The 26,225-nt window shown below is 33.6% G+C and overlaps 2 protein-coding genes across 2 annotated transcripts; both read right to left on the bottom strand.

The window, feature by feature from the left end:
* Window positions 1-511: 511 nt before the first annotated feature.
* Window positions 512-24,595, bottom strand: LOC115968009 (putative disease resistance protein RGA4). The gene is made up of 11 exons (XM_031087197.1): window positions 23,710-24,595; window positions 8,238-9,364; window positions 7,924-7,974; window positions 6,845-6,928; window positions 5,742-5,936; window positions 3,658-3,841; window positions 2,969-3,431; window positions 2,493-2,625; window positions 2,236-2,348; window positions 1,420-1,507; window positions 512-1,009 (listed from the first exon to the last, which is right to left on the bottom strand). The coding sequence occupies exons 1-2, from the start codon at window positions 24,329-24,331 to the stop codon at window positions 8,259-8,261; spliced, it is 1,728 nt and encodes a 575-aa protein (XP_030943057.1). The 5' UTR covers window positions 24,332-24,595; the 3' UTR covers window positions 512-1,009; window positions 1,420-1,507; window positions 2,236-2,348; window positions 2,493-2,625; window positions 2,969-3,431; window positions 3,658-3,841; window positions 5,742-5,936; window positions 6,845-6,928; window positions 7,924-7,974; window positions 8,238-8,258.
* On the bottom strand, window positions 24,593-26,225 carry LOC115968008 (putative disease resistance protein RGA4). The gene has a single exon (XM_031087196.1). The coding sequence runs from the start codon at window positions 26,087-26,089 to the stop codon at window positions 24,596-24,598; it is 1,494 nt and encodes a 497-aa protein (XP_030943056.1). The 5' UTR covers window positions 26,090-26,225; the 3' UTR covers window positions 24,593-24,595.

Below are 26,225 nucleotides of genomic sequence, written 5' to 3'. Positions count from 1 at the left end.
GGGTACCACATGCTAGGATGTTTAGAAAAATTCTCTCAAGCTTATTCTCTTTTCATTGCATAATATTGAAAGAGTAAAAATTTTATTTATTTATTTATTTTCAAGGGTAAAAGACTGTTTTAGTTTCTAAATTTTACCAAAAATCTATTTTTTGTTCCTAAACTTTAAAAAGTTATTTCTTCACTCTTGAACTTTGTAAAAAGTTTTTGTAAAAGTTTAGAGACAAAAATAGAGCTAAAAAACATTTCTTTCAATAGTTTAGGGATAAAAACGAACTTTTTGATTAAGTTGGACAAAGTAAAATATTTTTGATAGTTTAGGGGCAAAAAACAAACTTCAATAGTTTAAAATTATTTCTTTAAAACAAACTTTTTAAAGCTTAAGGACCAAAGTAATAATTTACCCTGTTTTCAATATTAACTTGTAACTGAAATGAAATAGAGAAGGGAATAAAATAGAGATTCCCATTTTTCCCACTCATGTTACGATTTATACCCAAAATGCATGACTATAAAATACAACATCCACTCCAACTATATACACGTTCTATTACACAATATTACTTAAATACAATTACTATAAAGCAAATAAACAGCCAGAATAAAATGAAAATAGTGTACATAGTCAACCTTTTGCAACATGACAAAATTATGTGCAGAAGCATAAGTAAAGACTTTAATAATCTCAGCAGAAATAGCAAATCCCCAAGCAGTAAAGACAACTAAGAGTCATGGCCCATTCAAACTGCAAGCTTGTTAACATGGACATGACTGGTTTCAACTTCAAGCCTTTCTTCCAAACATGGTTCCAGTCATGAGGGCTGTCCTCTCTTCAAATCCCATTTTTGACCCAATTCTCCTATGCCACAAGCTTGCATCATCAACAACATTTTTTAAACTGATTACATCATCAAAGGTCTTCAAGCAAAACTGATATGATGCTACAAACCCTCTTGTTTCTCAAATTCACCACCCATGATGAAACCTATATAAGGAGGCTTTTGGTACCACTGCACATGGAAATCACTCTCATCTCAGACTTCCACACAATCTCTCTCAACAAAATTTGCAAAAAATAAAATATTTATAAATACTATTCAAGAATTTACAAACAGAGAAAATGACAAATGAGAAGGAAAAAAAAAAAGAAGCAAAAGAAGAAAACACTAAAAGAAAAGTCAATACCTTACTATAAATTCAAATGAAAACATGAAAACTTTTTATACATGTGTTTGTATCTATATCACACAATGAATGCATTCTATAGCTAAATTGATGTGGTACTTTTTCTCCACTAGGGAACAAGATGGAGAGATCTCTAATACACATCACTCGTGTCTTACTTATCAAGCCAACTAAGAGAAAAAGAAATGAATGCTATGCATAAGAATCAATTGATTAATATGTAATTCATGCTTACATGTTTGCAACATAACGTGTATATCTTGAACTTGAATGCACTGCAAAGAACTCCCAACCATTTATAGCACCCACCCATGTTTATGCAGCTTCATAAAGAACAAAATGTTTGTTATAAAAAAAATAAAAATAAATAAAGAACAAAATGTTGACTAGTCATGTTATATTTCTTTGGATATATTTTGGAACTCAAAATCCATAGCAGAAGCTTCAGCATATTTCAGTGTAAGATTTTCTGTAAAGCTAAAATTACTTACAATAATAGGAGATATGAGAGTTAAGATTATTAGCCAAACACTAATCCTCAAGTTGATCACAAACTGGAGGGCATAAGTGCAGGATAAGAAAAATCGATCTTAAAATTACGAACAAACGATATTGTCACTTGATAAAATATAATTGATGGTCTCCTCCATGCAGAGAGAGAGATCAAAGGTTGTGAATTAACCTAAAAGAGTACAAATTAGATGAACCAAACATACCGCACATTACACACCATCAGAGAGGAGTCTAGAGAGCCTAACAGGCCAACGCATAGGTACATGTTTGAACAAATGTGAAGGACCATATGTTAGGTTCCAAATGAGCACTCCTCTTCCACATCACACACAACCTCTCTTTCAATAACATTACTCTACAATTTATTTTTGAATGTGATAAGTGATAACAAATAGAAGATGCACTACAACTACTGCAAATGAGACGTCAAACAAATAGAACACTAGACTTGCATATGAGATCAAATGAAATGTTACTCATCAGAATAAAAAATCATAGGAGCTTCTAAGAAGAATAAGATAAATAAATAAGTACACACCTAGTGGGCAGTTTCATCCCCTTCAAACTCCAGGATGTGAGCAACTTTTGGCAATCGTCCCCTGCTTCCTACTGGCACCCTTTCAAATTTTTGCTTTGTGCTTCAAACTGTTTCTGTATATCAGCAGCAAAAAATTGAAAAAAAGAAATACTATAGATAAGTACATGATACATAAGATGTCATGTGTTCTTTTATCAATACAACAGTTATTAAACTAATGAATGTCAAAAATAAATCTCTCTCTAACCCCAAGTTACCATCACATGGTGGAACTAATGTATGACCTCCCTTGTTGGCCACAATTGTTGTAGTAGCAAACTTCATTCTCCTCTTCCACCACCTATTTTTGTTGCAGCTTCTCTTATCTTACGAGGAAGACAAAAAGAGATTCTTTTTTAATAAAACACAAGAAGGAATTCATTAACATCCACCCCAAATACATATCCAGAATTCATGATTATAGAAATGCATCCACCCCAGCTTCTCTTATAACACTCGAATTATGCCTATCCAAAATGCATGATTATAGAAATCAACATCCACCCCAAATACATCTTCTATTACACAGTATTACTTAAATACAATTACGATTATATAGCAAAGAAATAGCAAGCATAAAATGAACAAGTTTTACTAAAAGAAAGAATAAAATGAACAAGCTTTACTGTACATAGTCAACAGTACGCAACAAGACAAAATGAAGTGCAGAAGCATCAAGCAGGAGCTTAATAACCTCAGTTGAAATAGCAAAGTCCGCAGCAGAAACAAAATGAGGTGCAGAAGCCCATCCAAACCACAAGCCTAATTATTGGTTAACATCAACACAACTGGTTTCCAGTATATAATTCAACACACCCTTGCTTCCAAACATGGTAGCAGTCATGAGGGCTGTCTTCTCTTCAAATCCATCATGTTTGACCCAATTCTCCTCCCATACGACAAGCTTGCCTCATCAATATCATGACATTCTTCTTCCACAGAACTTTTGAATCCAATTAAATCATCAAAGCTAGATAATTCAAGAAAAATTGAAATGATGTTACTGTCTTGTTTCTCAAATTCAATGCCCATGATGAAACCTATTTCAGAAGGTTTCTGCTTGGAACCACTGCACATGGAAATCACACTCTTCTCAAACCTTCACATAGTATCTCTCTAGAAATTTGTAACAAGTAGAATATTCACAAATGCTATTCCTGAATTTACAAAAAAGAGCAAAGAGAAAATTAGAAAGAAAAATTTACTCATAGAAAATTACAAAGAAACACACGCACACACTCACACGCCGAAAGAGCTCCACTCTGATAAACATATATAAGATATACTAATAGATAAATAAATATTCAATAGTTTATTCATTAATATATTCATAAAACTATCACCCAAATTCAAGCCAATATGGTTAGGACCGTGAATGCTAACCAGTGCTCCCACAACCTTAAGGTGTTACGAAGAGGCACATCAAAGTCTTTATCCAATGGCAGCAGAGCAAAGCCCCACATCTATACATGTTGCAGGCAGGCATGAGGGTCTTCGCAGTGCATTGGTAAACTTGCATCAATTAACTAGGCTGTAAAACACTGATGCCATGGGATCTCCCATACGGCTACATGACAATGAATCGTTAGGGTGATTGCTGAAAATTCCAACAAATGTGAAACAGAACTTAGTCACAATAACAAGAAACACAACCATACAGTTTCTCATAGGAACCAAATATACACTAAGCATATCAACAAAACCATGAGATTCAAACTAAAATTACAACCTTCTCATACATTTTCATAGCAACCAACCAAGATACTTTAACCATTCATAAATTAAAATGGAAAGCCCCATATCCAATTGCTCTTTTCCCATTCATTAATTCATTCCTTCTCTTTTTTTGTTTCTTATATGTTTTAACAGACAAAAATTGATATTTAAAAAAAGAATCATACTATTACTAAAAAAAAAAAAAAAAATCAATCAAATGGCCCCAAATGCAGTAGAGAGATTCAGAAAGAGAAAAAAAAAAAAACAAAATCAAATTCCCACACCATCAGAAACAATAGGAAACCAACAATGCATTTATACATTTACTTAAAGAAAACACAACAAAGCACAATTCATGTAATGTAAATGCCATGGCAGTAAGATGTCCATAACCCACATAATGAAAAGCACAACCAATAATCTAACCAAGCCTGACAGTTTTAAACTAGAAAGCAAACAAGTTAAACATATTTGACAATATTAGAGTAGAATGAATCAAGCCAAATAATGTAATGCATGTGATTGTCACCCCCATTAACCTCGAGCAGACCTACACCCAACACAAAATCAAATGCTGGAAGCACGGTCATTTTCACTTGCTACATAACACAACAATGCAACTTTCTTTCAAAAAAACCCCATGAAAATAAATTGATAAACCACGTTAAGCCACGGCCTTTAAATCAAATCAACGTTGTGATGTTTGAAAATGGGTTGTTGGGTTTACTAGGTCGTAGGAGACAGAGAGTGGAAAAGTGAGAAAGAAGGAAAAAAGTATGATCATTACCATTACAGTAGAAATAACTTGTTAGAGGATTTATTTAATTCTCCTTTTCAACCTTTTTTTGGGCAAATTGAGAAGTCATTTTGCTGAATGACTCTTTATTTTTGATTGATAAAGGATCCAAACTCCCTGCTTTAGATGTAAATATATATATATATATATATATATATTTCTTTTATGACGAGTAAAAAAGTTAATTAAAAAATCATGAGATCAAGCCCAGTTTTTATTGAGATATAAGATCAAGCCCAGTTTTAAGTTTAGAAATCAAGAATTGAACTTATGATTTCAAAACTACCAAAGAATGCCACATTGTTAGGAAAGGATGAAAATTTTAGGAATTTTTATTTTTATTTTAAAAATATATATTGGCTAAAAGACCCCCTCCTCAGCCCTGGTTGCAGTGCATGTAACTTGGAAGAATAAAGGGATTTTTTATCTCACATTCTTGATTCATATATAAGCACAATTTAGTCCATGTATTTTCAATTTGAATAATTGACTCCTTGGAGATTATGATGTGATTCAAAATAGTCCCTGTAATTTCAATTTGAACACTTAACCCCTTAGACATTATTTTGTGCATTGGTTTAGTTTGTACATCTTACCATGATTTTTTTCTTAAATTAATTTCCTTAGGTGAGATCAGATCATTTTTTGAATCTTAAGAAAAAATAAGAGATTTACAGGAATAGGTCCTACTTATTAATTGAGACAAAGTCATTACCTCACTACAAATTCAAATGGAAAAATAAAATTTTTCCACTTATGCATGTATCTGTATCTATACAACACAAGTCGATTTTGTAGCTCAATTGAAGTAGTACCTTCTCCTCACTAAAGAACAGGATGGAGAGATCTCTTATACACACCATTCATTTTTGTTAATTATAAAGCCAACCAAGAAGAAATAAATGAATGCATTGCTTGATCATAAATTGAGTAATAAATTGTAATTCATGCTTACATGTTTGTAACATAATGTGCATATCTTGCACTCAAATGCATGGCAAGGAACTCCCAGCCATTTATAGCATCGGCCCATGTTTATGCAGCTTCACGCTAGTGATGTTATGTTTCTTCTTCAATTTCTTGGACACAATATTCATGGCAGCAACTCCAGCAGATTTCACTGTAATCTCTTCTGTAAAGCTAAATTTACCTACAATATTTGGAGATACCTGTATCAGAGTTAAGATTACTAACCGTAGACTAATGCTCAAGATTATCTCAAACTGGAGGACTTTAGAGCATAAGGAGGAAAACTGGCCACAAAATAAAAACATATGATAATGAACAAATACTGAGACACAAGTCGAAAGATACGTGACAGCCGATAGCATCAGAACATATGGAACAAATCTTTCCAACATAATGTCTAAATAGACATAACAGGCCAAAGCATAGGAACATGTTGGAACAAACTGAGACAAAAGTGAAGGACCACAAACCTAAGTCATAAGTTCCATATATGCAATCTCTTTCTCCATATATGCAGTGCTCTCTCTCTCTCTCTCTCTCTCACATACATATATATTTTGCTTCACTCTGCAGAATTTTAACCACAACCAGCTATTCCTTAAGTCTAATTTCAATTTTAAAATTCCTAACTCTTCTGATTATTACTGCAGTACAATGCCTGCTGCCATTCTAGACCAACTGACATACCTTTCTTCTGAAAGTATAATCACTATTATGAGACCCAAATTCATAAGAAAAGGCCGCTTATGGATCTTTAACGTGACACAAGACCAAGAAAAAATCCCCAAAGTTTAGAACTCTAAGGATGACAGAAAAGGTCTACCTTTAGATGGAGCCTAAAAGACACTATAACCCTGATTTTATCCTGTATAAACTTCATTGTTCATTACTTCTATAATTTCAACTCCTTTTCTTATACACCTTATGAACCAAGCTACAATTATGTAAGCTATAAAACCTTGATTTCTCTATGCTTCATTAGCTGACTTGTTGCAAAATTATAGAGCCCTCAATTGGTTCTGCATATGAGATCAACTGAGATGTTTCTCATCATTAGAAAAAGCAAAGAATAAACAGTTAAGCACATACCTAGGATGTGAGATGTTTTTACCAATCGTCCCTTGTTTCCTGCAAGCACCCTTTCAAAAATTTGCTTTGCACTTCAAAATATCTCTGCATAAAGAAAGAGTAAATAAATTTTCCAAAAGATCAGTAGCAAAAAAAATATATATAATAGAATAATACACTATGCAGATGTCATCTCCATTTAAGAAAGTTATGGACAAACAACTAAAAACATCGATAATTAGAATTTTAAGTGGTTGCACCCAACTGACAATGAAGATTCTAGTAATTATTTTCTAGCTGAAACTCCATAAAAGGCCTCCTTCTGATTCTGAGGCAATATTGTCTCATCTCTCTCTCACCCTCTCTGTTTTTTTCTTCTTCCTTTTCTTCCTTACTATCCTTTGTGCATTTGTTCGTTAGAGTTTATAACCATATCCAGCTATTCTTTAAACCTAATCTCAACCTAGAAATCCTTAAACATAATTATCAGTGCAGTATATCAGTAATGACCAATTCGCAATCTCTTCTTCAAACAGTACAATCAAGCTCATGACACCCCAAAATCATTGGAAATGGTCTGTGGATTTATAGTGCAACACATAAGCAAGAAGAAATAAACAAGTTTAGAACAATAGGGACATTAGAAAAGGAAATACCTTTGGATGCTACCTAAAAGACACTGTAACATTAATCTTGCCTTAGATAGTATGCCCCTCCTTAATTCATTAGTTCAATAACTCAAAATATTTTCTTATACCTGTATGAACCAAGCTAATATTGTAAACTATAAAATTTTAGTATTGCCAATAGACACAATAGCTCAATATTTTTCTTCACATGCCAACTCTTGTTTACGAAGAGAAGGTTGAATCAACAGTGGTTCTAGCAAAATGGAAGAGTCAAAAAGCCATACTTGTTTTAATAGACACTTAAAATGGAACCCAACAAGTATAAAAAATGTATATTTTAAAAGAAACCCAGAAAATTTTTATATAAAATTTCAAATTTTTACATAAAGACAACTAAAACCAAAACAAATTAATCAAATCCCAATTTCAAAGAAAATAAACAAAATTTAGAGTCGCGTATATAACACTTACGCTTTCTTCTTTCCTCCTTTCTGTCTCTTTGAAATCCATGTCATGTTCTTTCTGCAATTTCAGTATCAATCACACATTCAGAAACCCAGATAATGAGGCCCAGGCTATATCTAGGCAAAGAAAAAGAAACTGGGGAAAAAGAAAACGTAAAGTTCTGTTTTTTTTTTTTTTCATTTTGTGTGTATAAAAAGAAATTATAGAGTTTTTCAATTTTGGTTTTAAAATGTTGCGTCTGGAATTACAGAAATTATAAAAGAAGTTTTTAAAATTTTAAAAAAATAAATAAATAAATCAGAGAAGAGTGAAGAACATACCAGGGAAGCGTATGCAGTAGTTCAATATATGATAAGATTTGGGATGTGAGAAATCTTATCCCAATCCTCTCCATTTTCCTTCTCGCATCTTTGCATTAATTGGGGACAATTATTGATTAGCAACCTCTTTAAAGAGGTGAGGTGACTCATCCCTTCGGGAAGTGACGTCAGATTGGTACAATAGCGAATATCCAGATCCTGCAAAGAGGTGAGGTGACTCATCCCTTCGGGAAGTGACGTCAGATTGGGACACCCCCCAATCCCTAAACTCTCAAGAGAAATTAGGTTTTTAAACCACTCCTCTGGCAGAGACTCCAACTCCAAACCCAATTGCAAAACCTTTAATTTGGAGAGAGGAGGGGAGAAGGAGGAGGAAGAGGAAGAGGACGGAAATGAAGAAGCCCTTCCTCCCCTATTATTCATCTCTATTGTCTCTTCCAATGCCTTCAAACTGCTCTTAATCAAAAAAAGCCCTTTTTCAAGATTTGGAAATAGCGGCATGCAAGTCATCTTAGGGCAACTCTGGAATCTAAAACAAGAAAGACGCGGAAATGACGGTATGTATTGGTGATAGTGATTAGTTGATGATGATGATATTGCCTCATTCCCCTTATCCACACTCCTCCACCATCCCTTTAGATTTGGGCAATTAGTGAGGTTTAGTTCCTCAAGGGATGGGAAAAATGTTGATGGTGATGCTAGTGAAGCAGATATCTCATCATTCATATCCCCGTCTGTTATGTACTCCAGACTATCCATAAGCTCAATATGTAGTTCTCGTAGAGATGAGAGTTGATACAACGGTGGCAAATATTGGCACTTCTTACAATTGAATATCATTAAATCAACGAGATTTGTTAAGAATGAAAGCCAACTTGAAACTCTCACACCCATGTACCCCTCCACTTCCAAAGATTTTAAACTATCGTGTGGTTGGAGGCTATCCATGGAATTTTCATCATCATTGGCATCTACACCATCATCACCCTCCACGGAATGAAATTCATCATCACTGGCATCTACACGATCATCACCCTCCATGGAATTTTCATCATCACTGGCATCTACACCATCATCACCCTCCACAAAATTTTCATCATCACTGGCATCTACACCATCATCACCCTCTGAATTCCACTCTAATACCAACGTACTGAGATGTTGCTTGTCCTTCAAATTTGCAGCCTTGAATACTAGTGTTGCATCTTTCACCCGTGCCAAAATTTTAATCTTTAATTTTCCTCTCAGGTCATTTAGCTTGTTTAATTCCACTAGCCCACCGCAATGCTTGGAAGAACCTACAGGACCCTCACTCACGACAAATAAGTTTAATGTTTGAAGAGAAGTCAATTGCCCTAATCCACATGGCATATAAGTCAAATTCCAACAATCATCTAGGTCAAGATGCCTGAGGCTGACCAATTTTTGAATATCTACCGGTAACTCCCTAAGCTCTCTACACTCATAGAGCTTTAATGTTTGCAAATTCACCAATTTAGTAATACAACTAGGGAGAACCTCAATATCATTAAAGGAGAGGTCAAGGTACTTTAGATGCATCAAAGTACCTATGGTATTTGGCAACATCTTCATCTTTAAACCATGTAGGTCTAATGCACGCAAGTATCTAAAACTAGAAATAAGTTTTTTGAGAGTTGATTCTTCAATTGTTCTCTGATCATAGTTCCAATCACTATATGTCAATATAAATGTTCGTATCTTGTTTGCTTTAACCAATGTGCTTAAATTCTCCTCGAAGAATGAAACGTTGTAAAATGGAAAAGAAAGATGGCGTCCTTTTTCTTTCACATTCTTTGCACTGGTATCAACCAGTGTACAATCAGTCTCTGATACATATTGCGCAAGATCATGGATTAAATCATGCATTTTAAACCACCTATTCATGGGAAAAACTTCTTTTGCTTCTTGGAAGAAGGATCTCCAAAGTAGCTCCATGAAGTACTCATTGGCAACATGCTCTAGTTGATGACTCTCCTCTGATGATTGGATAAAACCTTGTGATATCCATAATTGTATCAATGTCAACTTATCAATCAAATAATCTTTGGGAAACAATGAACAATATGCAAAACAACATTTTAAATGTGATGGGAGATAATCATAACTCAATTTCAAAATCGGCATAATACCATTTCTTAATTGAGTTACATCTATGAGTTTATTATTCTTGATGTATGACCACTCAACTTCAGTTTTTTTGAAGAATAAGACTTTTCCTATCGTCCTTATAGCAAGAGGCACTCCTTGACATTTTTCTACTATGTCCATCCCAATTGCTTCGAGGTTAGAACTGATGGTCTCCTGGTCTTTTTTAAATGCCATTTTCTTCAATAATGACCAGGATTGATCCCTTGACAAGCCTTCTAGAAAATACGATGAGGTACTAGTAATCTCCGCAACCATGTTGGTTCGTGTAGTTATCACTACCTTACTTCCCTTTGCACCACCCATCAAAAGTCTTTTCAAATTACACCATTTCTCTACATCCTCATTCCAAATATCATCCAACACAAGTAAATACTTCTTTTTGTTGAGGTGTTCCCGGAGTTCATTTTGCAATAGATCCATCTCAAGATTCTCAGGTTTTCTTTTAGTTGCAGATTCAATTATCTTTTCAACAATTTTTTTAACATCGAAGTCATCAGATACACACACCCACATCTTCAACTCAAAATAATCCTCCACATTTTTATCATTGTATACATATTGAGCCAGTGTGGTTTTCCCTAACCCTCCAATCCCCACTATGCATATGAATGAGACATTGTCTTCCACATCGAAGTCCAACAACAGATCTATGATGGCTTGCTTATCATTTTCTCTCCCGATAACTTCTTCATCAGGTACAAAAGAGTGAGTTTGATCCCTCCCCCTACTCACAACTCGTGTCTCTAAAGGACAACCTACCAACTTCAACTGAAATTGGTCCCTATCATTTGATATATCATTAAACCTCTCCCTCATAGCCCTTAGTTTGCGAGCCATCTCAACACCAAAAACAAGTTGGTTTGAACTAGAAAAGAAAATGCGTACCTTCTTTACGATTTTATGACCATCCATCGCCTCTAGCTGCAACACATGAGTGGTGAACTCGCTCAACAAGTCATCCGCATCATAAACTGCATCTCTGAGATTCATGAGCCAGTGCTTGACTTGGTGATTCTCGACCTGTTGCTCCTCCGCATCCTTAAGTACAGCTTGAATAGCGAGAACAGTGTTCTTCATTTTTTCGAGATCATCTTTGACACCCCAAATCGATCCGATCGGTTGGAGAGTGGAGGAGCCCAAGCTTTCAATGATCGTCTGCACAACGCCATATAGGATTGCATCAGCCATCTCTTCTTGTTGGAAGAAAGAAAACGTAGCAGGCTTAGCTGATAGAGAGTAGTTTGAAATATTGGAGGAGGAAGATTAAAGTGGCTGGAAGACTTGGCTGGTTATGTGAAGGCAAGAGTCCACTTAGAAAAACACAGATAAATGTGAACAACAGCTCTACTGCTCAATAATTACTACTTTAACAACAGCTCACTCCTCGATAATGGTTTCGTGTGAAAGACAAGAAGGCCCCAGTACTGCTCAATAATTGACTGGAAAGTAAAATGACATGTATTAACAAAAAAAAAAAGAAAAAAAAAAAAGCAAGAATAAAAGTTGTGTACATAGTGAAAATAGGGCCAAAATGGTCAAATACCACCAATTTTTAAAATTTTTTTGTAAAAAAATACTGTTTCGGAACTACATAGAGAAATACCACTTTTTATAGTACTTGAGTTTCTTAAACTTGAGTTCCTAGGAGTTTTGTCACCGTGACACTACTGAAATGGAAATTGGGCAATTAAAAAAAATTATGTGGTACTCGAGCATGATAAACTCGAGTACCATGCAACACAATACTCGAGTATACCAAGCTCGAGTACCATTTTATAATAAAATGCTTTTTTTTTTAAATTTTATTTCTAAGGTAGTCGAGCTCAACAAGCTCGAGTACCTTGTAAATTTTTTTTTTTTTGGATTATCGACAAATAAACATAAACATAAAATTGTGATTATTTTATTTATAGAGTACTCGAGCTCACCAAGCTTGAGTACCTAGTAATTTTTTTTTTTTTTTGGGATTATCGACAAATAAACATAAATATAAAAATAAGTAGGTTTTTTTTAAGTTTTTATTTATTTAATAGAAGCATTGTAAAATATAGAGATTTTAATTTCAAAATATGAATTTAATTTCTACATTAAGTAAAACTATTCACTATTTTCTCAAAAAAATTGTTCACTGTTTTCTGCATAAACTATTTCTAGCATTTTACATAAAATTATTTTCTGTTCAACATTATTTAAAAAATTGTTCACTCTCTTTTCTGTGTAAATTATTTTCTGTTCACTATTTAAAAAATCGTTTACTGTTTTCTTATAAAACACCTAGTGAAATCGTTTTTTCTAAATCTAAACGCCAAATCTGAATGCTTTTTCATGTTTGAATTTTACAATAATCGAATCTATTTTTCTGCATTGATAAAATCTGTTTCTACATTAAAAAATTTGCACTCTGCCCATCATGTTTACTGTATATTCGAATCTGCTTACTGCATTCATAAAATTTGTTTTTCGCATTAAGTAAAACTGTTCACTGTTTTCTCATAAAAATTGTTCACTGTTTTCTGCATAAACTATTTCTAGCATTCTGCATAAAATTATTTTCTGTTCAACATTATTTAAAAAATTGTTCACTCTTTTTTCTGCGTAAATTATTTTATGCTCACTATTTAAAAAAATTGTTCCCTGTTTTCTCATAAAACACCTAGTGAAATCTTGTTTTCTAATTTTAAAAGCCAAATCTGAATGCTTTTTCATGTTTAAATTTCAAAATGAACGAATTTTTTTTTCTGCATTGATAAAATTTATTTCTACATTAATAAAATTTGCTCTCTGGATATCATATTCACTGTATATTCGAATCTGCTTACTGCATTCATAAAATCTGTTTTTTGCATTAAGTAAAACTGTTCACTATTTTCTCATAAAAATTGTTCACTGTTTTCTGCATAAACTATTTCTAGCATTCTGCATAAAATTATTTTCTGTTCAGCATTATTTAAAAAATTGTTCATTCTCTTTTCTGCGTAAATTATTTTCTGTTCACTATTTAAAAAATTATTCCCTGTTTTCTCATAAAACACCTAGTGAAATCTTGTTTTCTAATTTTAAAAGCCAAATCTAAATGTTTTTTCATGTTTAAATTTCAAAATGAACGAATTTGTTTTTTTGCGTTGATAAAATATGTTTCTACATTAATAAAATTTGCACTATGCACATCATGTTTACTGTATATTTGAATCTGCTTACTATATTCATAAAATTTGTTTTTTGCATTAAATAAAACTGTTCACTGTTTTCTCATAAAAATTGTTCACTGTTTTCTGCATAAACTATTTATAGCATTCTACATAAAATTATTTTCTATTCAGCATTATTTAAAAAATTGTTCACTCTCTTTTTTGCGTAAATTATTTTTTGTTCATTGTTTAAAAAATTGTTCCCTGTTTTCTCATAAAACACCTAGTGAAATCGTGTTTTCAAAATTTGAACGCCAAATCTGAATGCTTTTTCATGTTTAAATTTCACTATGAATGAATTTGTTTTTTTGCATTGATAAAAAATGTTTCTACATTAATAAAATTTGCACTATGCACATCATGTTTACTATATATTTAAATCTGCTTACTGCATTCATAAAATCAGTTTCTTACATTAAGTAAAACTGTTCACTGTTTTCTCATAAAACAGCAATAGGGCCAAATTGGGTCCACCAACAATTGAACCAAAGAGGCAAATAACCATTGAAACTTTTGTCAAAGTTAACAAACCAGGAATGAGACATGTTTTCATTCTGGTGCAGCATGAATCTCGACCAAGCAGTAATATAATCATATTATGAATAGGGAATGGGGGAACTTCGCATTGTTCTAGTAGAAGTAAGGGAAGAGCCCCATTTTTCTTCAGAAATAAAATTGACCAAGTAAACACTGTGGTAAATAATTTTGGAGGTATCATCTTTGTCAGATATGGTGTTAATAATAATAGATTTCTCATGGCGCAGAAGATCAGAATAATAATTTAAATTTTTTTCTCTGTGCTCAGGAATCCAGTGAAACATCGAAGGGAAATAAATTTTAGCAAGTTTAAGACGATCAGAAATGGAGACCCTGTTAGGTTCAATATAAAACAGGTGTTGTAAATATTGTTTTTTGATGTATTGAGGGCTATAGGAATTTCTGGGAAAAGCAGTTTCAAGGGGAGAAGCAGGTTCTTTTTTAACAATTTGTTTGGAGGTTTCAGCAGGATGATTATCTTTGGGTCTTCTACTTGCCATTGTGACACTGCAGAAATTCACGGGTAAGGAAATCAGGGATAGTATTTTGAGATCCTTTAATATATTCAATATCAAAATAAAAAATGCTTAAAATAGCTTGCCATCTAGCAAAAATATGATTTGAAGCAATATTTTCAACATCTTTTTCAATAACATATTTAGCACTTTTGCAATCAACACGTAACAAAAACTTTTGGTTTAACAAATCACTTTGAAATTTTGAAATACATAGTACTATAGATAAAATTTCTTTTTTAATAGTACTATAATTTAACTGTGCATTATTCCAAACCCTTGAATAGAAACGAACAGTTTGTTCAGGTGACCCAAGAGAAACTCTTTGTTTCAGAATACCACCATAACCAATGTCAGAGGCATCGGTTTCAACAATTTTGAAAGCACCAACATTAGGAATACCAAGACAAGGCAATGTCTTAACATGAGATTTGATTTGTTTAACAAGGGAAGTATGAACATCAGACCAAAGAGGGGGATTAGTTTTTAGCCAGTCAAACAAAGGTTTGCATTGTTTCCTCATATCCTTGTAGAAATTAGCAACATAATTTAATGACCCAAGAAATTTTTGGAGTTGTGTTTTATCAGTGATAACATCAAGAAATTTATTAGCAAATTGAATGGCTCTATCAATAGGACGATTGGCAACAGCTTCTTCTGTCCACTTGAGTAGAGCCAAAAGAGCATCAGGATTTTTTCTCAAACTGTCAATAGGGGAGTTCTTATTCTTTGCTGGAGGCTTAGCATTCTTGATGGAGGAAGAAGAGGGAGCATCAGTAAGGGCCGGGGTTTGAACTGGGGAATGATCCTTGGCAATGGGTAGAGCAGCAGTAGATGAAAATTCTCTGGAAATAGTAGCAATAATTCGCTGAGTGTGAGGGAATTTGCCCCACCATCTTTTTCATATTGCCATTTTAATATCCAAGGTATTTTATGCTTTTTAACAAAGTGAAGCAAAGCAGGGAATTTAGCTCCATAAGCATCACACCGATAGCATTTCTTGAAACATTCGAAAGCATCAAACTGTAAGGCTCGTTTGAGCCAAGAGAGGGCGTGTAGGGCATGAGAGGTATAAGGTTGGTTAGGGTATGTGTTACAAAATGCAACGGTTGTGAGAAAAACATGATAACTGAGTGTTGAACCTAGGATAGTATGGATAGGTTGTGGAGATCCAACTCCTCTATCAGCTCCAGGACTAGTTGTCCTCCTGATATTGTAAATGAAGAAGCTCACACTATTGATGATAATGAGTTGATCCCTGATTTTCGTAATTGGAATGTTCCTAAAGTTGATACTAAAACTGTTTATAAAACTAGTTTTGTTGAAAGTGAGAGCAAGTTGAGGATCATCAACAATACCTTTGTCAGAAAGAAGAGCCTGTTGACTAGATTCAGCTCCATCGTTGTGCTCATCTTGTTTATTAATTCTTGTTTGAGATTATTGTTATCACTTTTCATGCTTTTAAATTCATGTTTTAATTCATTTATCTCTTGTTTAACAATATTAATTTCATGTTGGAGATCATTAACAGTTAATTCTTTGGATTTCTTTTTATTAAAGCATTTTGCAACAATTTCAAGAGTCTTGGACTGAGAAGTTCTAAACATAACTTTTTCTCTTTGACTGGGTAAATCAATCAAAGGTTTCTTAGTTTTAACAGAAACAGGTTTTTCAGAAACAGGTTTTTCAACAATTTTTTCTTCAATACGGTCAAGCTGTTGACCAATAATATGCAAAGATTGATTAGTAAAATTGTTTTGTTCAATAAGACTAACAATGGGAGTTTGATCATCAGCAACTTTGAAAGGAGATGCCTTCACTTCCTCTTTTGTCACTTCATCCTTCTTAGTAGTTATCAAAATTGGCTCAAGAGGAGGATGACTAGACCTAATAATGGTTTTATCTATTTTAACAAAATTTGATTTCTTTATCACATTTAAATGTTGTTTTGAAACCTCATCTTTTGAAATATAATGGTTTTCAAGAAAATCAAAAAACAAAATATGTTTTTTCCATTGATTCATCTTTTCCAACCATTTTCTCTTAACACGGTCTTTTTCAGACTGAGCAAAATTATTTTGGAAATATTTTCTTTTAAGTCTGTTTTTTGAAAGCATAAACTCATTGTATAGAGAATCCCAATCAATTTCAAAATCATCGTTTAAAACAGTTAAAACTCTCAATTGATTTTGGTAAACAGAAGTATTTTCAATAAAAGGAGAGTCAAAATCGGAAGGAGTAACAGAAACAGAGTCTTCTTCATCATCAATAGCAACATTGCCATAAGGAGAGGAAGATTCAGCTTTAGTGGAATAGAAAGGAGTGCTAACTTGTGAATTACTACTGGAAACTCCTTTTAACTTTAAATCAGAGGGTTTTTCTAAATTCTTTTTCAAAAAATCATTGGGTCTTTCTAAATTCTTTTTCAAAAAATCATTGATCTCTTGATCTCTTTTTGAAATACTTTCAGATCCAGCAAAGGAATGTCTTCCTTCGTTGATCCTCAAAGGTAGATTGTTTTGAAAACTTATTTTAACAGTACCATCAAGATATTGTTGAATATGGGTGAGTTCAAGTTCATCAAAAACAAGTTTGGCAGGAGGGGATTCTTGCTCTAACAACCAATCATTAGGAAGCTTAACATCTTGCCATTGAATCATTTTTGGAACTTGAATTTTAGCATTAGGGGTTGAACATTGAATTAACATGGTTTTACCAGAAGGTTCTCTAGGAATCTTAGCACATGGGTTCATTTGAGTACTTAATAATCTGTAATAAATGCGATAAATCAAAGCAAAAGGCTTACTACCTTCTTCCATGTGATAACCAGATGAAGCAATATTCAATGTCAAAGCTTTAACAATATTAGGATCATCCAAAGTAAGAGTAAGATCAGGATAACAATTAAAATAAACAGGACCATCATACATAGAAGCAGTAATCATACCAAGAATTCTATCTTTAAAAATCTTAAATCTAGCATCTCTTAAACACATGAGAACAGAAGCATTAATACCCTTTCGGATAAGTGGTTTAATAGCAACTTGAACCATACCAATATGCAAATAACTGAATTTTTTAGTAGCTAGGAAGTCATTAATATTTCTTTTAGTGAACAAATAGCATTTTTCTTGAACTTTTGAAATAGAGAAAATTTGTTCAACAGTTCTGGCTTTGTAAGCAGAATGAAAAGCACTTTCAACAAAACTAGTTTTATAAACAATTTTAGTATCAACTTTAGGAACATTCCAATTACAAAAATCAGGGATCAACTCATTATCATCAATAGTGTGATCTTCTTCATTTACAATATCAGGAGGACAACTAGTCCTGGAGCTGATAGAGGAGTTGGATCTCCACAACCTATCCATACTATCCTAGATTCAACACTCAGTTATCATGTTTTTCTCACAACCGTTGCATTTCGTAACACATACCGTAACCAACCTTATACCTCTCATGCCCTACACGCCCTCTCTTGGCTCAAACGGGCCTTACAGTTCGGTTCTAGGAATTCACTTTACGACTAGGGTGGTGCTAACGATGGTAAGAAGGGAACACAACAACGGAATATCAATCCTTCGGGTAGACACGGACAAGAAACAAAGACACAACAACACTATCATCGGCCAGAAAAGAGTGGCTCTGATACCATAAAGGGGGAAAGACGCACAGCTGATGGGAAGAGACGGAAGCACAGTAATATTGTAATGAAAATAATGTACGTAACTTGAAAATAAATAACTTGAAAGTATGAACAATAATAAGGCGGTAGAACCAGCCAAGCAGTATATATCAAAATAATTCAAAGAAAATGAAAGCAATTTAGAACCATCCGTTATGTCGGTAATCCGTCCAAGGTGGCGGTAGTAACAAATAGAACAATGAACATAAAACTGAAAATACTTGTTATTGAAAGTAGGATAAACACTTACAGTAGTAGTGAATACAAGATCTCAACAATACAAGTTAACAGTTACAAAGCTTGAACTAGTCCTAGTTACAAGGTTTGTAGTGAACAAGGTAGTAGTAGTAGAAGTAGGGTGAATTCTCTTTCTAAGAAGGCTTCCTAAGGGAAGAGAAATCTGAAATAAAACTTGAGTGAAAACTCTAAGGGACAACCCCCCTTAAATAGGCAAAATTATAAGTGAACAGTACTTGTGAACAGTAGAAGTTAACAGTGAAAAGTAAAAGTTAACAGTAATAGATGTGACTAAAAGTCGCGGAAAACATGGAGAATCCTTTTTTAGAACATCATCATCAGTAGTGGAAAACAACAGTGAAATTGTAGCATTTTTGGCCTTTGTGCAGGCCAGACAAATAAGACAAATAAGATCAATCTTCTTGAAGATCTTGAGTGTTATTTTCATCATGTCCAAACAGTTGCTGGTCATATGGGAAATAAGGGTTGTGGGCAACAAATTCCTCAGAAGAGGCTTTGGATTTGTGAAAACAGTGAACGATTTTTTAAATAGTGAACAGAAAATAATTTACACAGAAAAGAGAGTGAACAATTTTTTAAATAATGTTGAACAGAAAATAATTTTATGCAAAATGCTAGAAATAATTTATGCAGAAAACAGTGAACAATTTTTGTGAGAAAACAGTGACCAATTTTACTTAATGTAGAAATTAAATTCATATTTTGAAATTAAAATCTCTATATTTTACAATGCTTCTATTTAAATAAATAAAAATGTAAAAAAAGCTACTTATTTTTATGTTTATGTTTAAGCTCGAGTACCTTAGAAAAAAAAAAACAGCATTTTGTTATAAAATTGTACTCGAGCTTGTGTTGCATGGTACTCGAGTTTACCATGCTCGAGTACCACATAATTTTTTTTAATTACCCAATTTCAACCTCAGCAGTGCCACGGTGGCAAAACTCCTAAGAACTCGAGTTTAAAAAACTCGAGTACCATAAAAACTGACGTTTCTCTATATAGTTTCGAAACAGTATTTTTTTACAAAAAAAAATTTTAAAAATCGGTGATATTTGGCCATTTTGGCCTCAAAATAGGTGCAGAGAATTGGCTGTAAACAGCAAAGACCTGCGTCAATACTCAATAATTATGCTGTTTCCACAAAATTTCCACCAACTTCAGTAGAAAGCTCACGCGTCTTCAGTTTTTCAAGAAAAGAAAAAGTGAGAAAATGACATAACAAATTACTCAGTGCTTTGTTTACTTTTTTGACAATGCATAGGGTACCGTCAATTTCTTCGATGATAGATAAAAGCAGAATGCCAATATTATTTATCGGATAAATTCCATGAACGTAACTTGATGTTTGAGTTACTATCAACCATGTTCAAAACTTTCTAAAACTAATTCAGCAAAAAAAAAAAAAAACTTTCTAAAACTAATTAATTTGGTCTTTAATTTTCTGCTCAATTTTTCTTACTTTCCTGACAGCAAAGACCTGCGTCAATACTCAATAATTATGCTGTTTCCACAAAATTTCCACCAACTTCAGTAGAAAGCTCACACGTCTTCAGTTTTTCAAGAAAAGAAAAAGTGAGAAAATGACATAACAAATTACTCTGAGCTTTATTTACTTTTCTGACAATGCATAGGGTACCGTCAATTTCTTCGATGATAGATAAACGCAGACTGCCAATATTATTTATCGGATAAATTCCATGAACGTAACTTGATGTTTGAGTTACTATCAACTATGTTCAAAACTTTCTAAAACTAATTAATTTGGTCTTTAATATAAAATTAGTTCTTAAATACAGTTGTGAAAAATGACTAACTTGCCTTATAGTATTTATGGACTAAATTGGATTTAAGGACTAATAATCTATTTGAATCCATTTATTTTATTGAAACTAAAAATTTTTTGTTGAAAATACTATAAATAAGAGTAAAAGTTAGATAAAAAAATATAGTGAAAACTATAAATAATACCAAAAAGTGGATTAGGACTCATGATTAATAACACAAATAAATTAAATAGTAAAATAAGTTGGCAAAAATAATTTTTACCAAACGAACACTAAATTGATTAGTTTTGAAAAGTTTTCAATTCGGTTGACATTAATTCAAAACCCCAGAATATGTGAATGAAATTTACCTTATCTACAGCTATTAACATCTTTATATACGTGTGTTTGGAACAAGTTTATTAACTAATTATTTTACTTTTTAGCCCTTCACTTGTTCCTACTTTTTTTTTTTTTTTCGTGTAAAAATATATTTTAGCAAGCTTTTAAACTAAATAAATTTTAGCAAAAGGCTGAGGCAGGTTCGCTAGCTGTATATCCTTCTTCCACGAAATTTCCTTGGCGCAACAGCAAATTATTCGATCTAGCACCAGCAGTGCCACGCTTTTTCTCTTCGTTGTTTTTTCTCTAGAAAGTAAAGACTAGAAACAGTAATTCTCTGACCACGCGAAATGCAGTACAAAGAATAATTTAAGTTTTCCAAAAGATAGGGCCCATACAACAATAATGCATGTTGGAAGGAACATCCTAATTTATTTCCATAGTTCTATTACAGATTTTTTATTTTTTATTTCACAAAAAAACTAACGTATTTTTAATTTTTAATTTTTTACAAAATACTCACTTCATTTTAAGTTTTTAACCCCCCTTAACATAAAAATACACAGTTTTACAATTTTGATTTACTTTACCTTATTTCCATCACCAATTTACAAATGGCTAGAGTAATTTTAATTTAACACAAAAAAGGCTACTACTTTTTTTCCCCTTTAATGATGAGGAATCCCATTCTTTTATTTTCTATAAAAATCGAATACCAAGGTACTTAATTGGGGAATTGTCCTTTTTATATATATATATATATATATATAATTTATTTAAGCCAATCCATGGCTCTTTGAACCCAAATAATTTCGAGGAATTTTTGGAAATGATCCCTAGAGAACGACTAGGAGTTCTTAAAATTTTTAATTGGGGTATTGTTGTATTGATTTCAATTAAAAGCTTTTCTTTCCCCCTAGTCAACTCTTTCACACCTTAACATTTTTGAATTATAACATAAAAGTTATATAAAAATAAAAAAAAAAAAAAAAAACCCTAAGGATGGCAAAACATTAAATTTTAGGATAAAACTTACTTATAGCACCTCAGGTGAAATATATCAGGTTATCCAATTAAATTCAAATACCATATTATATTCAACATGAGAAATTAAATTACCTAATTAAACTAGGCAATAGTTTAGACTTTAGACCCCTAAATTTTAATTATAGGGCTTAATCAATTATGCCACGTGAAATAAAATTTAAAAAGTGAAAGGAACAGAGAATTGTAAACATAAAAGGGGCTAATTGTGGGGCTTAAACATAAAAGGGGCTAATTGTGGGGCTTTTTAGCATGGGCTGGGGGAGACAAATAGATAGCAACTAAAAAATCCCTTGCCTACGTTTCCTTCTCTAGTATTTCAGAGTCCTCCAATGGTGCCCTACTATTTCTCATATTTCTAATTCTCCCAAAGTGTTAATCACATTATCAAAAAATGTTACAATCACAAAAACCATAATTTTCCCCTTATTTCCCAATGTCAATCTCTTAGCCTGGGCATAAATCCGATTAGCTTTGGCCATAAATCCGATTAGCTTTGGCCATAACCAAGCAATACAGACTCGAAAGTGCTAATAAGTTCATTTTGTATTTTAATGTTTTTACTTTCAAATATCTTGTAAATAAAACATAATAGTTTAATGTCATATTACCTGTGACTTTTATGAATAAGTAAACTTAGTATATATTTTCACTCATTCTAAACCACAACAGCAACCAGTAGCCAAAGGTAAATTGTATATGCCAACTTCTAAGTTTCAAATCCAGTATCATAACACAAGCAATTACATAAAACATGATTTGACTATGTCTATTCAATTTTTGAGACTTTAGTGCTTTAACTCACTTCCATGAAATTACAGATAAATGTAATTTCAGGGAAGAAAAGATGAAATGATGTGATAAAAGTAGGAGATTGAAAAATCTTCATGAAAGAAAGACTTTGAAAAGCTAGCCAATCAGTGGGGTAGGAAAATTCTTTGAAGCTTCATCTTTGACAAATGCCCCAACATCTATATTTATTTACAAAAAAACCAAACTGTTTTAACACTTTGTTTGGTTGCAATTGAGAGAAGAGAAAGGAAAAGAAATAAGTGAAAGGAAAAGAAGGGAGGAGAAAAGTATAAGAAAACACTTTTCCTTATATACGTTTGGAAATGAGAAATCTTATCCCAATCCTCTCCATTTTCCTTCTCGCATCTTTGCTTTAATTAGGGACAGCCCATAATTTTCAAGGTCTGTAAAGAGGTGAGGTGACTCATCCCTTCGGGAAGTGACGTCAGATTGGGACAGTCCGAAAGCACTAAACTCTCAAGAGAAGTTAGGTTTTTAAACCACTCCTCTGGCAAAGACTCCAACTCCAGACTCAAAACCAAATACTTTAATTTGGGGAGAGGAGGGGAGAAGAAGGAGGAAGAGGAAGAGGAAGAGGACGGAAATGAAGAAGCCCTTCCTCCCCTATTATTCATCTCTATTGTCTCTTCCAATGCCTTCAAACTGCTATTCTTCAATTCAAGCCCTTTTTCAAGATTTGGAAATAGCGGCATGCAAGTCATCGTAGGGCAATCCCATAAAATAAAAAGAAGAAAGACGCGGAAAGTACGGCATGTGTTGGTGATAGTGATTAGTTGATGATGATGATGATGATATTGTTGATGTCGTTGTTGCCACATTCCCCTTATCCACACTCCTCCACCATCCCTTTAGATTTCGGCAAGCAGTGAGGTTCAGTATCTCAAGGGATGGGAAAAATGTTGATGGTGATGCCAGTGAAGCAGATATCTCATCATTCATATCCCCGTCTGTCATGTACTCCAGACCATCCATACTCCAAATATCTAGTTCTCGGAGAGATGGGAGTTGATACAACGGTGGCAAATATTGGCACTTCTTACAATTGTATATTCTTAATTCAACGAGATTTGTTAAGAATGAAAGCCAACTTGAAACTCTCACACCCATGTACCCGTCCACTTTCAAATATTTTAAATGCTCGTGTGGTTGGAGGCTATCCATGGAATTTTCATCATCACTGGCATCTACACCATCATCACCCTCCATGGAATTTTCATCATCACTGGCATCTACACCCTCCACGGAATGAAATTCATCATCACTGGCATCTACACCATCATCACCCTCCACGGAATTTTCATCATCACTAGCATCTACACCATCATCACCCTCCGGATTCCAAAATAATCTCAATCCATTGAGATGTTCCTTCTCCTTCAAATTTGCAACCTTGAATTCTGAGGTGGCATCTTTTACCCATGCCAAATTTATAATCTTTATATTTCCTCTCAGGTCGTTTAGCTTGTTTAATTCTACTAGTCCCCTGGAAGAACCATTACTCACAACAAATAAGTTTAATGTTTGAAGAGAAGTCAATTGCCCTAATCCAGGTGGCATATGAGTCAAATTCTCACAATCTTCTAGGTCAAGGTGCTTGAGGCTGACCATTTTTTGAATCCTTACCGGCAACTCCCTAAGCTTTGTACACTGAAAGAGTTTTAATGTTTGCAAATTCACCAATTTTGTAATTGAACTAGGGAGAATCTCAATATGATTAGAGGAAAGGTCAAGGTACTTTAGATGCATCAAAGTACCTATGGTATCTGGCAACATCTTCATATTTAAACCATGTAGGTCTAATGCACGCAAGAATCTAAAACTAGAAATAAGTTTTTCGAGAGATGATTCTTCAATTCTTCCCTGATCATAGGCCCAATTATTGTACACCAATATAAATGTTCGTATCTTGTTTGCTTTAACCAACTTGCTTAAATTCTCCTCAAAGAATGAAACATTGTAAAATGGAAACGATAGATGGTGTCCTTTTTCTTTCACATTTTTTGCATTGGAATCAACCAGTGTACAATCAGTCTCTGATACATATTATGCAAGATCATGAATTAAATCATGCATTTTAAACCTTCTATTCTTGCCTTCATCTTCTTCTGCTTCTTGGAAGAAGGATCTCCAAAGTAGCTCCTTGAAGTAATCATCGGCAACATCCACTAGTAGTAAGTCTTCATCTGGAGACTGGATAAATCCTTGTGCTATCCATAATTGTATCAATTTCAACTTATCAATCAAATAATCTTTGGGAAACAATGAATAATATGTGAAACAACATTTCAAGTGTGGTGGGAGATAATCGTAACTCAATTTTAAAATTGGCATAATACCATCTTTCAACTTAGGTACCTTAGTGAGTTCAATATTCTTGATGTATGACCATTCAGCTTCTGTTTTTTTGTGATTTAAGACCCGTCCTATTATCTTTATAGCAAGAGGCACTCCCTTACATTTTTTTACTATATCCATACCAATTGCTTTAAAGTTAGTATTGATGGTCTCTTGCCCTTCTTCAAATGCCATTTGCTTCAATAATGACCAAGACTGATCCTCTGACAGGCCCTTTAGAGAATATTGTGACATTGGGCTGGTAATATGTGCAACCAATTTAGTCCGTGTAGTTATCACCACCTTACTTCCCCTTTTACCATCCAACAAAAGAGTTCTCAATTTACCCCATGTTTCTTCATTCTCATTCCACACATCATCCAACACAAGTAAATACATCTTTTGATTAAGAATTTCGCGAAGTTCAATTTGCAAATGTTCCATTATAAGGCTTTCAGGTTTTTTCCTAGTTGCGGATATAATTATATTTTCAACAATTGTTTTCACGTCAAATACATCAGAAACACACACCCAGATTTTCAATTCAAAATGAGCCTTGACTATCTTATCATTGTATACATATTGAGCAAGTGTGGTCTTCCCTAGCCCACCAATTCCTACTATGGATATGAACGAAACATTTTCTTTCACATCAGAGTCTTGCAATTGACCTATGATGGCCTTCTTATCCTCCTCTCTCCCGATAACTTCTTTGTCACGAACAAACGAGTGAGTTTCCCTCTCCCTACTCACAGCCCGTGTCTCTAAAGGACGCTCTATCAATTGGAAATTGTTCCTATCACTCGCTATATCATTAAACCTCTCCCTCATAGCACTTAGTTTGCCAGCCATCTCATTACCAAAAACAAGTTGGTTTGAACTAGAAAAGAAAGTGCGTTCCTTCTTTACAATTTCATGACCATCCATCACCTCTTGCTGCAACACATAAGTGGAGAACTCGCTCAACAAATCATCCGCATCAAAAGCTGCATCTCTGAGCTTCATGAGCCAGTCCTTGACTTGGTGGTTCTTGACCTGCTGCTTCTCTGCATCCTCAAGTACAGCTTGAATGGTGGAAATAGTGTTTTTCATTTTTTCAAGCTCATCGTTGACACCCCAGATCGATCCGATCTGATTGAGAGTGGAAGAGCCCAAGCTTTCAATGATCGTCTGCACAACGCCATAGAGGATTGCATCGGCCATTTGTTCTTGTTGGATGAAAGAAAGAAACTCAGAAGATAGACAATAAAGCTGAAAGGAAGGATGAAATGTGGTAGAAAGAAGATCAAAGTCGCTATGAAAGAGTTTTGTAAAGGCTTCACCTCTCGATAATGGTTTC

The sequence above is a fragment of the Quercus lobata genome, chromosome 11 (genome assembly GCF_001633185.2).
Source record: "Quercus lobata isolate SW786 chromosome 11, ValleyOak3.0 Primary Assembly, whole genome shotgun sequence".
Taxonomy (NCBI): Eukaryota; Viridiplantae; Streptophyta; class Magnoliopsida; order Fagales; family Fagaceae; genus Quercus; species Quercus lobata.
This window is presented reverse-complemented; position numbering and strand designations above follow the sequence as displayed.

Coding starts and splice junctions, on each gene's coding strand:
- LOC115968009 (XM_031087197.1), bottom strand. CDS start 24,331: ATGAAGATGTTGCCAGATACCATAGGTACTTTGATGCATCTAAAGTAC. Junction 9,365..23,709: donor TGATGATGAAAATTCCATGG/ATAGCCTCCAAC, acceptor AGTGGAATTCAG/AGGGTGATGATGGTGTAGAT.
- LOC115968008 (XM_031087196.1), bottom strand. CDS start 26,089: ATGGCCGATGCAATCCTCTATGGCGTTGTGCAGACGATCATTGAAAGC.